At 40.1% G+C, this 16,417-nt stretch overlaps 1 protein-coding gene across 1 annotated transcript in view; it reads left to right on the top strand.

Moving 5' to 3' along the window:
* The window catches only part of NSMCE2 (NSE2 (MMS21) homolog, SMC5-SMC6 complex SUMO ligase), a 126,815-nt gene that overhangs the window by 21,524 nt on the left and 88,874 nt on the right, over positions 1-16,417 (top strand). The window contains 1 exon segment of the mRNA XM_057368503.1: positions 2,692-2,798. Coding sequence (XP_057224486.1) covers positions 2,692-2,798 — 107 coding nt within the window.

Below are 16,417 nucleotides of genomic sequence, written 5' to 3' on the forward strand. Positions count from 1 at the left end.
AAGCCTGTAATTATTAAACTTTAATTCTTCTTGGTACTATAGTGATGTTGGACTAATGGGTTGGTGGGATTTGTGAGAATGAGTTGTGGGATGGTGGTGAGGAGAGGTCTTTCTTTTCTAATTTTTTGTTCCTCAGTCAGGTCAACTGGTGTGTTCTGATTAGTTTGTGGGGGAATCTGTTGTAAAGAAACCTTGAAGGTGTTGGGATCCTTGCCTTGGTGAGCTGTAAAACTTTACACTCCCATGCAGTCACCCACAGTTTCTTATCATGTGCACCCAAGCTCTGCCCTTCATCTGCTCCCTACAGGAGGGGAGGGGCAGAAATGCTCTTCAGGAGAAGAGACAGCAGAGGAACCCTGCACAGCAGGTTATTGCTGTGTGTAATGTGTAACAGTGAGAGTTTTTGAAAGGCAAATGGAATAGCATGTAATGTAAGTTTTCTTTTAAATCTTGTTTAAGTAATGGGGAGGTAAGTGGCTGGAAACAACATAGGARATTTCCTCTTAGTTCTCAGCACCCTGTGGATTGAATTTCAGACAGAAAATGGACTTTAGTATTTGTCAGTGAGCAGAAATAGGGTATGGACAACAAGTGACCTGTATATGGACCTTCAGATTTACCTGTATGTCCATAGTGCCTCCAAAGGCAGACTATGATCATGTATTAGGTCAGGAATATCCCAGRATGTGTAATGTGTGTGAGAGAGCAGAAACAGGGAAACAGCAGTGAGCAGCTTGGAGACTTTATGCAGGCTGATGGATGGGTGGAACGGTCAGTACAGGAAGAATGTAGGGCAGGATGTAGTTAGAGATAATGTTGCTCTTGCCCGAGCTGTGTTCCACCTCTTTGAGCTTTATTTTAATGCATCTCTCAAGTTGCATGCAACATTATTACTCTTCAACAAAAGGTTTTTTTTTAACTATTAGGAAAGACGGCATTTATACAGCTCTCTTGGTATTTAACAATACACTTCCCCTAAAAAAAACCTGAAAAAAATATTTAGGCCACTGTAGTTTCTTTATGTTGTGGTTATGATTCATTTTGACCATGGGAGGAGAATGACAGTTACTTGCTGCACAAACCTTTCCTGTGATTCATGGACTGCCCTTTGTGTCAGCCTTGAAGGAGGCACTTCATATGCTTCCTAGCAGGAAGGAAAAATAGTACGATCATAGTTACCAGATAGGATATGGAAACTGGGTGGGAGAGAAGGGAAGGGGGAGAGGGAAATGCTGATTATTCTGAAGAAAGTTGCAGGAATGCCAAGATTCTGTCTGCAGTATCCATTCATCTACTTAATGAAAAATGGATACATACCAAGCCTATACATAATTAAGGGAAACGTCATGACTGTAATTGCCATGTTCACAAAATAGTATGGCTTATTATGTAACTTCTTTTGTGTAAATATATCTTAACACTTTTCCTTTGTCTCCTTGATCCATCACTGTTTCATATGGTGGGATGCTTCTGTCCCTGAGCAATGTGTTMAAGATTTTGCTCTCAAACCGATGGCCACGTGCAATACTTTGTGCCAGCTCTCTGCAGAGACAGATTTTTGTGTTCTAACATAATAGTATAGTTAGTAACTTCTGCAGCGTACCAGCTTGCCAGATCAGAAGACATGTTCTTTTCTTCACAAAAAAAAAGTAATAAAAAAAGCTCTACTACAATTTGCTTCCTAAAAGTAGCAGCACAGATTGGCTACTTAACTGCTTGTAAAGAATTCTCCATCGAATGACAACCCCTAGTGCTGCGTGGCAGACTTCAGGGCTCTTTCTCATAGTCTGGCTGCTTCCCGCTGCTTTCTCTATACCTGGAAACTRCAGGGTAGGAATAAATGGGAGTAGCAGAAGTGGAAACTTAGGTTTCCTAACTTGCTAATTTCCTGCATGGATTCAGGGCTTGTGTCTGGCTGTCCTCCTGCATTTGGCAGTGTTTGGTGTGGTACATGCAGCTGTGTCAGGAATATACAGCTGTGGCTGTTGAGCCCTGTAGCATTTGCAGAGGGTCCTTACGCAGTTAAGCAGATGCACAGCAATGTTAGTATGGGAAAGCAGAGGTGTAGATGAAAGGAGTGAAATTGGGAGGAGTGCAGAAGAGAATAAAAGGGGATATGAATTACTAATCACATGACCTGTGTTAATTGATTTTCCCTGGCAATTAGAATTTTACTGCTTGAATCACCGATACTATCCATTCTTCCATTATTTCCTGTGTTATAAAATGCTGGCTCTGTTTTGATTTTCCTGTAGCTGTGTTTATTGGGGATAAGGGGTCTAATTATAGCTGTGAACTGTACTGTACTGAGAGGGCATTTAAGTTTCTTCTGACTATTTCTGAGGCAATGTGATGAGTCATGAAATATAACTTTTGCAGAAAATGTCCTGATTGCCTAATGACTAGGTGTTGGTAGATGAAATTACACATACTCTCTCGTTCACATGAAACCAGGGAAGTGTCTTTCTGAGTAAGCTGTTTGTGCAAGTTRCCCAAGAAATGTAAAACATTACAGTTGCAAAATGTGAAAAAAGGTATATGTTTGAGTAGCTTGAAAACACCTGCTGAGACTTACAAATGCTTTAGATATTCAGAGCATTGAGTAATTGTAAATAAAATATTTGTAAAGAAAAAATGCTGCCTGAAAATAATACAATTGATCACCCATGTTCCACATATTTTATTTTGCAGATGATGAGGAAGATATTAAAAAGATGGAAAATGTCATGTTAGAATATGCTAAAATGGACAGAGAACTTAATCATCATATAAAAGCATTTGAAGAAACCATAAATCAGGTAAATTATATCTTCTCATAAAGTTATGAAAGCATATCCTTGTTTTAATATTACCTTTTAAAAGACACAAATGTTACATTTAAACAGTACATAATTGGAAAGACAGCTCTTTGGCAGGTATAAAATACTGTACTGCCAGTACAACTATTAATTTTTTTCCCAGCTTGCTGCAGRGTGGCTGTTTCTAATTCCTTCCTATCAAACTCGCACCATTGGGAATAGGGGATGAGTAGTGCTTTGGGAATGATTGAGGACACTGTAGTTAAGACAGCCTCCTCTCAGGTGATGCCACCTCATGTGTTGTGGAAGATGGAAGTGCAGATGAGCAAGGCAGCTGATTTTGGAAACAAACTGATGGCCGTGGCTGCAGAGAACCGATATTTAAACACTCCTTCCCACTGCCTTCCTGCCACCTGACTTGGCTGGTGCTTGTAAAGGGCGAGCTCGCTAAGTGCTCGCTCAGTGAACGAGGGTCTCCTGTCCGTGAACAATGGACGGACAAAGGATGGACACTGGACGGACAAAGCATCGGCTCTGGCAGTGGCCATCAGGGGGCGCCGCGGCCGCGCGTTCCCGTCCCGGGCTCGGCGCGTTCCCGTCCCGGGGTTCGGCGCGTTCCCATCCCGGGGTTCGGCGCGTTCCCGTCCCGGGGTTCGGCGCGTTCCCGTCCCGGGCTCGGCGCGTTCCCGTCCCGGGGTTCGGCGCGTTCCCGTCCCGGGGTTCGGCGCGTTCCCGTCCCGGGGTTCGGCGCGTTCCCGTCCCGGGGTTCGGCGCGTTCCCGTCCCGGGGTTCGGCGCGTTCCCGTCCCGGGGTTCGGCGCGTTCCCGTCCCGGGGTTCGGCGCGTTCCCGTCCGGGGTTCAGCGCGTTCCCGGCCCGGCGGGAGCGAGCCGCGGCTCCCCGGCAGAGCCGGAAAGGGAAGGATCAGGTCCAGAGCGGGCGACCGTCGGTTTGAGCCCACATGGTGCCGGCAGAACTCGGGAAAACTTCCCAAGAGACCTGTTCTAGTGTGTGTCAGCCCAGAGACTTCTCAGCGTCGGTTTTGGACGGATTTCTCTAGAAAGGCAAAAGCACATCTCTGATTTCCCTTCAAGGTGGGAAATCTGTGCTTCCAAATGTTAATGTAGCAGAGCTTTTAAATTAAAGCTGCCTTGCTATTGCTTTTTGTTCTGTCAAAAGCAGTAAAAGGAGAGAAAAGTRATGCATTTTTTCACTGGCTCTGTTGAGATGCTTACATGGTTTTTCTGTTGTAGTAAGGTTTTTCTTTCATATTTTTTACAATCATCTGAGTCAGATATTTAACTGAAAAATCTTCATTCAAATAATTCAATATACATGTTTAAAAGGAGTTCAAAAAWATGTCTGCGTCAGCAAGCGTTGGACAGCAGTAAATGCAGGCACTGTTCCCCATGTAGTCTTTAAATACACAYTTCACCTCAGATGTCAGCATAATTGCAGACCTCCTAGTTTATATTGGATGGTTCAGAACTTTTCCCTTTTATTTGGATTATTCATRTTTTTTAAAGCTTTCCTAGTATRTCTTAACATAGTTCTCATCATTATWGATTAATGATGTATATCTAGACTTGAGTGAAACATAGTTGATTATAAATATTAAAATACCTGATGTCTTATTGTTGCAATAGGAATTTCAAGTAATTTTCATAAATGACTTTTTAACTTCTTTCATTATTTCCCTCTATCAGCAAGCATTTTTTTTTTTCAAGTTTAGGACTATGGAGAGCAAGTCTTTGCCTTCACCAGCAAAGCATTCAAATCCTGTTTACTTCAGATGCATCACTCAAGATATTTTAAGTTGAGCATGCGTAACTGCTTCACTGAAGTGAAGGTATTTTTGTGTGTTTAGGCAGGACAGTGATACATTTGTGATTTTTAGTATTCAATTCAGCAGTATCTGTTGTGTGCATATCTGTGGGGGTGTACAAAAATATACATGGAAGGGTTGGTTTTCCTTTTACCCCTTTTTTTTCTCTAATGTAGGTTATTCGTGTTGCTAAAACAGCCTCATTTCCTGTTATTTCAATCCTACGGTTTTAAAAATGCAGCTCCAAGATATTTAACATGTTTTAGAGTCTACATGGATTATAAATTTGGTAATGGCTAATCTGTTAGCCTCTAGCCACACTTCTCCTGTCTCTGCTTCCTACTTCACTCTAGGGAATTGTATGTACTTTCCCCTGCCAGTATCCTGAACAAATCTTTGTGAATGTGAAAAATAAACGTATATAACTTCAGCTRTAGAACAGAGTTACAATCTGTTCTCTGAAAAACAACAGCTCATGCTTTATTTTGGAGGCTAGCTGCATGCCATGCCTCTGGAACTGCACTGCCCATCTCCAGTTACCTGTCAGAGACAGTTTAAAATCTGCTTCTGGGAAACAGATACTGTTGCTGAATTTAGGGCTGCACCTGGAAGTAGCTGCAGAAAAAGSCTTGGGTTTAAAATAACCTCCACTGACTTGCTCCCTGGTTCCATCTGAATTCCTTACCTGAGGGCTTTCTCTAGGGAGTTGCAGCAGGTCATTAACTTTCACAAGCAGACTGATCTTCACTGACAGTGTTAACAGGATTTGTCTCCAGCTGCAAAACACATTTTATCTGATTATTTTGTAAGTTTGTAAGTTTGTAGGTTGATGATTTTTCTGGTCTGCAGTTTCCTCATGCAGCAGTGAATCTGAAAGTATGTTATACTCAGTGTTTCACCTTCTAACCACTTGCTTCTTGTGAAATGTCCAGCTGGAATTTCRGAAGATAAGGAGACAGCAGCAGTTAAAATTCCTACTATATTATTTTATTATGKGTACCTTTAAATGGCATTGACAAAAAGATATTGTCCAACCAAAGGATTGTAATGTAGATAACTAGAAAATAGCRTGAGATATAGTCACATGTTTTCTCAAAGCCAGTTTTTTTGTTGATTTAGGCTGCAGTAGGTGGAATGCAGAAAGTGAGACATACCAGCATCCTCTTCTGGTTGAATCAGCAGCCTGTTGAGCAAGAAATGAGCAATTGAATCGCAGTGTTTCCAACAATAGGCTGTGGGAAATCCTTTGTCTGTGGAAACTCCCTATGCMACTGGATTTTCTTGTACCTGTATAATGACTGGACTCCTGCTGCTGCTTCTTCTTTCATTTTTAACTGGTATTTTTAAAAGAAATTARCCAATATTCAAGTCCTTAGCATACAAAGTCCAGACACACTCTTGTTTTCAGTGTAACAACAGAAGATTAATGGAGCTGCAGTATCTTGCAGAATCTTTTAATGCTCTTGAAATGGACTCATGATTTGAACCGAGGCTCAAGTGTTCCSTACTCTCTGAGAGAGTTCTCAAGTGGCCAAAATGCCAGCATRTTGTGTTGTCCCCAATGTAGATTCTTTCATCCAGTATGCAGGAACACAATCCACGCAGAGTAAAGAGACTTGATTTTATTTCATAGTTGTACAGGAAATGGGTTCTAGGTGGTGAATCCATAAATTTGACACACCTTCAGTATGCCAAGTGCTCATTTTTATACACTGTGAACAATAAAATATCAGCATTTCCCATAAATAAAAGAACCTAAATGTGTAGTCATTGGCTTTGCATTCTCTCGTCTCCATGTAAAGATCCAGTGCACAYTCGTTTCACTGTGCATGCTCTGGGAGGAAGTGCCTTATGTGAGCAGGGGGGKATCATAGCCTACGGACAGGTATTTTACTGAATTTACTTAATGAGCAAAATGTTCAAGCAAAGTTGTTCTTGGCATTGTAGTTTGATTTATTGTGTCYTCCTGTTCTTGCTTCTTGGGTCATGGCTCTTGGTTCCTGCAGGWTTGGCTGTGCCCTCATTTTTCATAAGTTTATTTATTTTTCCTGTACCTTCTCATGGAACTTCAGTTCAACAATTGTGATAACTCACTCACTCCTACTCTGCTTTCTGGATTAGCAGGGATGTTGGTGATCTGATCACTCTTTTGGCTTTTCAAGCATTTGGTTTCTTTGGGTCTATAAAAGTTAAAGTAAATTTTCTGAAGTTGCCAGACTTCTCTAGATAAAATTAATTGCAATTTTTTGATGATCAAMCTAGAGAACAAGCAAGACAATTACATTATTCCCACCTCTCTTTTCTTCTCCTGTAGGGAAAGAGAATCTGGGACATTTTGGTTTTTTTTTGAAGATGACAGAAAATTGTTGAATGTGCTAGTGGCATCTCTGGCAAAGATTACTTAGGGCTTCCTTCTCTAAGTTACTGCTTTTCCAAACATCAGTTTGTCTTGCTTGAATCATGTCTACTTTTGCTGAACCTGAGTACTGGGACAGGATGAAATCCAAACCTTAGTGAGGTGGAAGAAACACATAGGAGACATATTTGAGAAAGAAAACTAAGAGAAGGAAGCACTCAGAATGAGAAGAGGTAGATAAAAAGGTAAAGGACATGGGCTCGGGAAGTCTTGAGGTCATGTAGATAGATGGGGAAGAGATTGGTTGAAAGACTGCTGGGAGGGAGGTGGTGTTGAGCTGAAGAAAAGGCAGAAGTATCAGGTATTGCATTGGTGCTTGGGTTTTATCCCTACTTCTGCTAAAGCTTTCCCACGTTGTTCTTGGTGAATCATGTCTATCACCATGTCAGGGRCTGCTGACATCTTTGCTTTCAGATCATCCTGCAAAGAAACTGATTTGAGCAATTATAATTGTAATTTAATTCAAAGCTAATTATAGTTTGAACTCAGAAAGTGAAATTAAAATGTTGTTGGTTGGGTTTTATCTGTAAAACTGCTACATACAACTGATATAAGTGTCTTGAGAGGACTTGAAGTCTGGATGTGTTGGTCATTCATGCCTGTGTGACTTCACACCTTGTAAAGTGTTCAATCTTGCTTTGCAAGATGATGAGTAAAGAGGCAGGAGTGCAACCATGTTCCTTATATAAGAGTGATTTTGTTTCAACAGGATTTGCAGGAACTACTCTTAGTAGTTTTTTGGGTTTTTTTTATAATAGTTCTTCCATTTAGTAAGTTCATTGGAGTGTGAATAGGAGGAGATGTTTGTTCACTGGGTCAGTAATTTAGAGCAGATTACTTAGAATTGGGGTCTGTTATCTTAGTGGCAGACCGTGTAGGTTGTTATCCTGCAGAGGGATAAGTCGCTTTAGTGATGCAGGCCATGTTGCAAGTGCGCAGCTTGTGAGTGATTTAAACAGCCTCTGCAGAAAAGGAAAGAACCCTATTTAAAACGGTTGTACAGTTTAGTCCATGGTCTCTGATTTACTAGCTATTTAGCAGAATTCTAGTTTCTTCACTTAAAAATTGTACTTTAATGCTGCAGTGACTTGGATGGCGTTCCTTGGTCTCATAAAAATGAAAGGGATTTAAGGATAACATTTTTATTAACCAGTCTCTGCCAGCATAGCTTTGTAGGCCAGACATCCTACTGGAGGAAATTCTGCCAGTGTGTCCAAGTTGTCTCTTTTGACAAAGCAAACAACCAACAAAACACTTTTGTAGTGGTAGCTCTACTTGCAGTGTGTGTTTTGAAGGAATAGCAAGGCCAGGCAGAGGATGTGATTCCAGCCATTTCCCATCCTTGTTGGCACAGCTATGGCAGCAGAACTCATGTGATGACCAATCCCAGTGTTGGAGGCAAATGTCAGCAGGATGATCAGTAACTGCTGCGTCCTGTTGGAGATAGGGCTATGCTTAAAAATCAGATTGTCACTTAGTTTTCTGTAGGGATAAGTACCAAGAAGACTGTGAATCTCAAGGAATTCATGTGTTTTAGCTGATTCAGGACTCTGACRGTGACTGGCACTGTGATACCCATTACAGTGTTGTCAGTGAAACAGTTTTTGACATGGAACTTTCTAGTTCCATGGAACAAACAGCCTTATTTGGTGCTGACACTTTCTTAATAAGCACTTTGCTTTTCTCTTTCCCTCTTGCTACACTTCATGATGTCATGTTTTAGGGCAAAATCCACTGATGATATGCATATCTGCAAATGTGTCCATCACTGTTCAGCTGAGCTCAGAGCATTTCCTCTGACATGTGCATCAGTGTTTCTCGATTCTTAAATATTGTCTGCTAACCATGAAAATTTTGAGACTTTGTTTTTATCAAAAAGATCCTCTGCTGCATAGAAATTGCACAGGAATGTCTTCGTGAAGTACCAGAAGAATGAGTTAAGTGGAATGGATATATCTTTTCTTGGGTTGGCCGGGACAATAACTCTTGTAGTATTTTGCTGCATTTATCCTGACTCTGTAATTGTAAARGCAAGTGATTCCATCTTGAAATTCACTCAGAGTGTTCTGAAGTGCACCATCAGCAGCAACAAGACAAAACTCTGGTGTAAGACGTAGCTGTGCCAATGTCTTCTGTACCACTGAATAGCAGCTAGTTTTTTGGACAACTTCCTTCACCTTCAGAGTTTTTTTTTTAACAATGGATGTTCTCTTGGCAGTTATTTTGTACCTTGAATTCTAATTGGAATTCCTGTTTAGTGCTCGCTTACTTGCTATCTACTAACTCTTCAAACAGAATAAGCAAAATATGGACATTGGATCAAATCCTAATGACTTGGGCAGGATAGCTGAGGAAAATAATATGTGACTCTACAGTTATGTCTCTGCATCTATAAATATATAAAGCCCCAGGACTTATCAAAACTTTTGCAGGCAAACTTATTTCTAGCATTAAGTAACTATGGAGTTCTTTCTTTACAATTTCTTTCATATAATTTCTAATCAACAGTGTATTTCTTGCGCTGTCCTGCTGCCATCTCCACACAGTAATTCAAACAATACTGCACCATTGTAGGCATGTACTCTGCTTCCTGCAGAAACTGGGACAAACACATTTCAACACATTTCTAATATTTGCTTTATAATATTTGCTTTACTTTTTGTGTCTGTCTCTGTATGTGTCAGGCTAAGCATGTGATGGAAACCTCTTTTTTATTTTCTGAGAATTAGTGATCTATGTGTGAGGTTCTCTACAGTGRTATGTTAGAGTCAACATTTGGTGAGCAGCAATTAAAATATTTTTTTAGTGAGCAGCATATTAAGAAGTAGGAGTAGTGTTTTATTTTATGTGGGTATATCACACATCCTCAGTAGCGTGTGTTAGTGTCTCCTAGCAAGCATGAAAATGTGTCCTGCTTTTTGGAGAATAAACCCTGGAAACTCTTGCATATGGACACAGGTTTGTTTGACTTCACTGCGGTTGCTTACATTGGTCAAACAAAACATTTTCCTAAATATTTGCAGTGTCAACACTGTAGTTGCTGAAATGGCCCTTGGCTTGTGTGGGTAGGAGTGGGGCAGTAGGGGCCACAGCTGGTTAGCAATGAGGATTTGGGTGAAAAGAAATGTTCTGGGCCAAGGGCCATCCCATGGAGCAGGGAGCTCTGGAGATACGGTGGCAGCAGGGATGGTATTAAGAAAAATGCGCCAAAGAAGTCCTGAGAACCACATGGTAATTTGAAAAGTGTGTTTGCCACGTTGGGCAGCAGTGCTGCTCAGTAGGTAGCAAACTAGCCTGGGATTAAGGAGGACTGCATGCTATTTTCAGGTCTGCTAGCAGCTTGTGTGGTTGACCTTGACAAATTGTTTTGCTCCGTGCTTTGGGCTGTGGTCCTTGTTTATTAACACTGCGTTTGTGCAGTACCAAATCACCTGGTAGCACATTCTCATCAAATGAGCCAGATCACATGATACTGTTTATGCTGGCTGTATTCTGGCTGCAGAAGGACAGACACTACCTGATGGAGCATAGCCGTGCAAAATTAGAATTGGCAGAGTGGGTTACATCAGTTAATCAGTGTGTCATGCAGCTGTGGTGGTTTTGATCTCATACGAGACATACTGAAACTGAATTTACTGTCTCACTCAACCACGATCTCAGTCATGTGGACAGCATCCTGTATCAGTGTCTGTAAAGAGATTTTTTTTTTTACTACCTGATGTAGTAAATGTAATGCTTTCATGTTTTTTAATGATTTTATTTTAACACTAAGGATTGCAATTGGCAGTCTGAACTTCTGAAATTCCAGAAGGTCACACATAGAGCAATTAGAAGTCTCTGGGATTTGGATCCCTACTTTTCTAGCCAATGTCTGCATTTCAGAATCAATGTGAGTTAACTCTGTCTGGTTTAGCCTAGCCTAGAGAAAGAAGATAAAATTATGAAATGTAATGAAGCTGGTAGGTGTTGAGGTAAGATAGCCAGATTAAAAAGCTACCTTAATCTCAAATAATGATTTTTTTTTTGTAGATGAAATTTACTACTGGAAACACTGGAGTTGTAGTTTCAGTTGCTCAGTAGTGAAAATAGTCTTTGAAATTAATCGCCTCATCTATAAAGCTCCTGCTGACAGCCCAAGGATTTAAATCCTTGGAGCCAGGGGGTGGAGGTTGAGTGCTAAATGCTGGATGATTCTCAGCAGCAGGGGTTTTTACTTTAAATTAATTTCTTCTGTTAATTGAACACACCCAAGTTGATCAGTGTCTGTGGGGAGGCAGTTTCTGGAATGCCTTCCATAAAATGTCTCCCTCCAAATGCTGAGTGTTGTTTTAATTACTGTAATTGTTTCCAGAAATTATATGTATATGTTGGATTCTTTAATATTCCTTCTCCAAAATTTTAAATGTTAGGTCACTCGTTTAAAAACATTTTGTTTCTCTCCTAGTGTATTTTTTAACTGATCTTATCAATAAAAATACTCAGTTACCCAGATTTTCCCTCAGCAAAATTCTTAGCCGATTTATAATGAATCACAGATACAATRTTGCTTACAGGATTAACTAGACCACTCTTTTTTTTGTGACTGCTACTACCGTGAATTTGTTTTTGTTAAAGAATTTCAGCTAAAATGGGGTTAGTGTAAGTGTGACTCTCATTCCTAGCTTCTGCATAAATGATATTATTTGGGACTTTTTYTTGTTGAGCTGTTCAATACTGAGTAAACGGGAGTGTGCAAGCAATATGTTGCATGTTGTTTAGAATAGACCAAAGTCATATGACTTTGTAGTACGGCTTCTTGTGAATGTTTTCACTTTTACAGAACTGCATATTTGGGGCCTTTTTTTAAAATGGAAAGAACCGAATGACTTGTGGTGCATTTCTTCACTTTATTTTTTGATGCTGGGAGTTAAGTGCAACTTCTTGACATTTATTTTATTAAATCAAATAATGAGTTTCTCATGTTTTTTAACACATGCACTCAACCTGTGCTGCMAATATCAACTTGTTTTTCTCATATTTCACATTGCTTCTGTTGAGGGAAGGTAGTGCTTYGATTTAAAAGCAGCAGTATGACTTCTTTTTGCTTGTGATATGCTGCAGTGTGTAACTATGCCCATTTTAGTGCCTACTGAAAATTTTTAAAAAACCTGCCTAGAAGTATCTATTACATAGATACTACTACATCTATAGCATTTCATTCTCTTTCCAATTTGAAGAAGAGGTTTCAAAAAAATACCTAAATCCTSCCAGAAATCAATACCAGATGTCATGGTATCTCCCAAATGTGGCCACATTGTTGATAACCTACTGTGAGTTACAAATAATGTGCTTGATAATAAGGGTTGGCAAGTTGAGCTAATATCTGGGCTCTCATTTATCTGAGCTAAGTGCGTAGCCTGAGCAAGCTGATTTAACCAGCTAAAGTATTTCTTTTGTCCTTAGACATGTGTTTTAACACTGACAGTGAATGGAAAATATTATGMAAGACTTAAGAAAATAGATGTGTACATCAGATGCATGGCAAACTTTCTTATGAAGTGTAAAATTCCCATGCTAGCATATACTCACACATGCCACACCTGATAAATTCTACAAAACCAGAGAAGTTAAATGCTTGTGATGTTGCTACTCTTAACTCTTCTGGCAGTCTTCAAATGTTGGTGCCTCACTGCATTGCCACTGCCTCTGTGTGAACGATTCAGTGTTTGTTCAGCTGGGTACTCATCCACTGTTCAAAGTTGKTATGATGCTGTTTTTTCCCCTGCAGTCTATTGTGTGGGGAGAAGATTGAATAGCAATTGCTTGCATGCAATGGTGAGTTTACAAGAGTTGCTGGGAAGATGGCAACTCTGGTAGGGAAAACTTATAGGGTGTGGTTTTGTGGGGTGTGATAATTGTTGTAATACWAAGTGTGGGCTGTAAATGAAATGTTTCTCCATGGATATTTTTATGCTTAGTTGGAGGTGATCAAGGGATACAGGTGAAGGCTGGGCTGCACTGGAGGCAGTTTGGTTCAGTTCAGTAAAACTGTCTGTCGAAAGAGGGAGTTTCTGCAGCAGCTATTAACAATCCCACTGTATGCCCTTAGTCCTCACAAAACAACCCCACCTTTCCCCACTGCTCTCCACTAAATTCCACTCACAATGAGCTGCAGCCCTCAACACCATTTCCGCTCCTGAAGTGCTGGCSTTCAGATTGGTGGGCAGCTTCTTTGCTTTTTCTCTTGCTTTCCCCTCTTACACCTGCTTAGGCTTTGGAATCCCTTTCTTGTCCTCTTTCAGCCTAACCCGGAGTTGGCTGTTGCTGGTTGATCACCTGCCCTTGGAGAAGACTCAGCTGTGTTGTTTTTTCTCCCACTGGCAGCAATGCATTGTATCTCTTGGCAGATATAATCTGACAGAGCACTGGAAATACTGTTGAACAGTGTTTTAGGAAAATCTGGCCCATCAGTTGCATCTGCACAGAGCTGCCCCATCAATTATGTGAGTCTCTCCCAGCCCTCTGTGAACTCATTAGACCAGAGTTTAGCGAGTCATCCTCCTTAATCTAGCAGTTAGGTTTGCAGATGCCTGGTCACCTTCGTCAGTCAGGCTTATAAACAAATATCAGGCAAATCCTATCAACCAGGTTTATGTGCACAGCATAGGTAGTTGTAATGGTTATTATAGCCCAGCATGAATTTACACTTGGCCATTTCCAAGCCCTACAAAACTCAGACCCAAACTCATTGTATAAATCCCTCCTTACAHTAGTTCTTTCCAGCAGTTATATACCTGGTAAATTTTTAACAGAAAGAGAGTGTTTTATGGTAAGGGGAAAATCCAGCTAAAGCAAAAAGTACATATACAGGATCACAGGTGTGGCTTCTGCTCAAGGAGAAACTGTCAGTTAATTCAGGTAAGAGGTGACTATAATAGCAGTGTGTAGTCATGGATGGAACAGAAGTGTTTGTTCACCATGTGTCATATAAAGAGCCATTTAATGAAATTATCCAGCAGCCAGTTTTAAATCAACAAAAGGAAGTAACTTTTTACACAGTGAATAATTACATTGTGGAATTAGTTGCCACAGGATGTTATAGAGACCAGAATAATTAATGAGTTCAAAAGCTACTGGGCAAATTATTAGAAGAAAAAATCCTTGACAGCTGTTAGATACAAAGATTCAAATACAGTCATTGTCTTGGTAAATCCTTAAACTGCAAGTTGTTAGTTGTAGGGAAAGTATATGGTGAGAAACAGGGACTAAGATCTTTCCATCTGGTGCTGATTAGATTTTCACTGCAGCTTTTTGCTTCTGCTGCTGTTGAAGAGAAGAGAATGTATTGGATGGGTCTTTGAGGTACCGTATCTGAAAGCAACAGACAATAAACTGCATAGAAAACCTAGTCTCCACAAGCACTATTTCATTAATAGCTATGTAGCTTTAGATAAATGATATTTATCCTCTGTTTCAAACCTATTTTGGAATCTTATTCTATGTTAAAGCTACCTTTCACCTCCATAATATTAATATTTGGAAAGTTTTCATGGTATCTAATAATTTATCTCTGCTTTCTTACTCATCTGTTTGATGATTTAGAAAATAAGTAAATGAACAGATCCTGCTGTGGGCATTGTTACATAATTGAAAAGTTCTTAATCTGAAAGCTTGCTTCAAATCCATATAATATAAAACCACATAAACCATTTAATAATTAGGTACTAGCAGATAAAATCCAACTTGAAGTTTTCAGAGCTGCACCCACTTGGACCAAAAAAGGGAGGAATCTTCAGCTAGATCCTTGTCTTTCAGCCAGTTTTCTGCCTTTATATGCAAGAAAAATTTAATAAGTTGTTCCTAATAGCACGTCTTGCTTTAAATACTGATGGGAAGATGTGAACTACAGCTCTGGGTGAGTACCTGCTGAGACCTCTTCTTACAAATTTGTTGAAATTTCAGCTTAAGTACCTGCTCTGATCTCAACCACACCAAAAGGGATAAAATGTTTTCCTAAATGGTTACATAAAATACAGTGTAGGGTTTTTTTTACTTATTTTGTTAGATCAAAATCTGAACATTTTAAGATCAGTCAGTGAGATTCCTGGATTTGTGTATATTAAAATGCCTTTATCTCCCCATCAACAATGTCATAAAATAAAAGTTCTGGTGTCCTGCTGGCCATGCTGCTCCAAACGCAGTGAAAAATTTTCCTGAAATTTTGTTTGGCATCTACCATAACAGAGCTGCTACAAAGCCAGTCAGTTCCTAGGATCTACTGATGGTTGGGGTTATTCTGCCCCTAGAAAAGCTGTAGAACTCTTCTTCTTGAACTTGACATTACCAGTTCTAATTTTCCTCAAGGTCCTCCTTGATTAAAGCTCTACTGCTTGAATTGTCAAATGCCATTGGGTTGGTAATGTCTAGAAGATTGCTTGGTTTCATTATCCAGGCCTTTGGTGAGGATATTGAATATAGCATTCAGCTCTAGTATTCAGCAGTACAATTAATCTGTTGGTGCAGGCTGCCAGTTGGATGGCAAACTGATGTTTGCTGTGAGCAGTACACTCTTAGCTGGCTGGCTCTGTAATTTACAGCCTACCCATCAGACCATTTGATTACATCCACCACTCTCTGCATTTCAGGTCAGTTCATCACAGAAAGCAATCATCAGTTTCATCAAGCATTAACTGCCCTTTGTGAATCCATGCTGATTGTGACTGATTACCTTTTTGTTCTCTGCATTTTGGAGGTGGATTCCAAAAGGATGTGGTTATGTAATCCTTCCAGAGGCTGGAGTAAGGCTAAGTGGCCTGTAGTTGCATTTCTTATGCCTTTTCTAAAGCCAGACACAGTGCTACCCTTTCCTCCAGTTTTCAGGGCTCTGCCTCAATGATCATGGTTTTTTGGAGATGACAGGCAKGTCTAGTGGCACATCAGCTGACTCTTTCAGCATTTTCAGATTAACCATGTCTGTCCTTATAGATTTGACTACATCAGCTGTTCTAACTCATTGCTGACTTGCCCTAAACTGTTCTCAAACCATCCTAGTACACCTGGAAATCTAAGAGTAATCTTTGTCTGTGAAGATAGAGGCAAAAATGTATTCAGTACTTCAGCCTTTTCCATGTGTGTAACCATAGGTTGTCTCCTCCAGTTACATCGTCACWGCTCCTCTGTATTTACAGAACTCTGTCTTGCTGCTATTTACATCCATTACTTGTTTTCATTCTAAATGTGCTTTGATTTACCCAACATTGTTCCTAAGTGCCRAAGTAGTGCTTTTGTACTATTTTTTGTGTTTGCTGTATGCTATCCTTTTGCATTACAGTTCATTAAGAACCTCCTTGCTTAGTCAGTGAGTCTTCTACTGAAATGCCAGTCTTCTTGTACAATCGGAT

This window comes from Malurus melanocephalus, unplaced genomic scaffold, assembly GCF_030028575.1.
Source record: "Malurus melanocephalus ecotype Western Australia unplaced genomic scaffold, MMel_1.1 scaffold_3, whole genome shotgun sequence".
NCBI lineage: Eukaryota > Metazoa > Chordata > Aves > Passeriformes > Maluridae > Malurus > Malurus melanocephalus.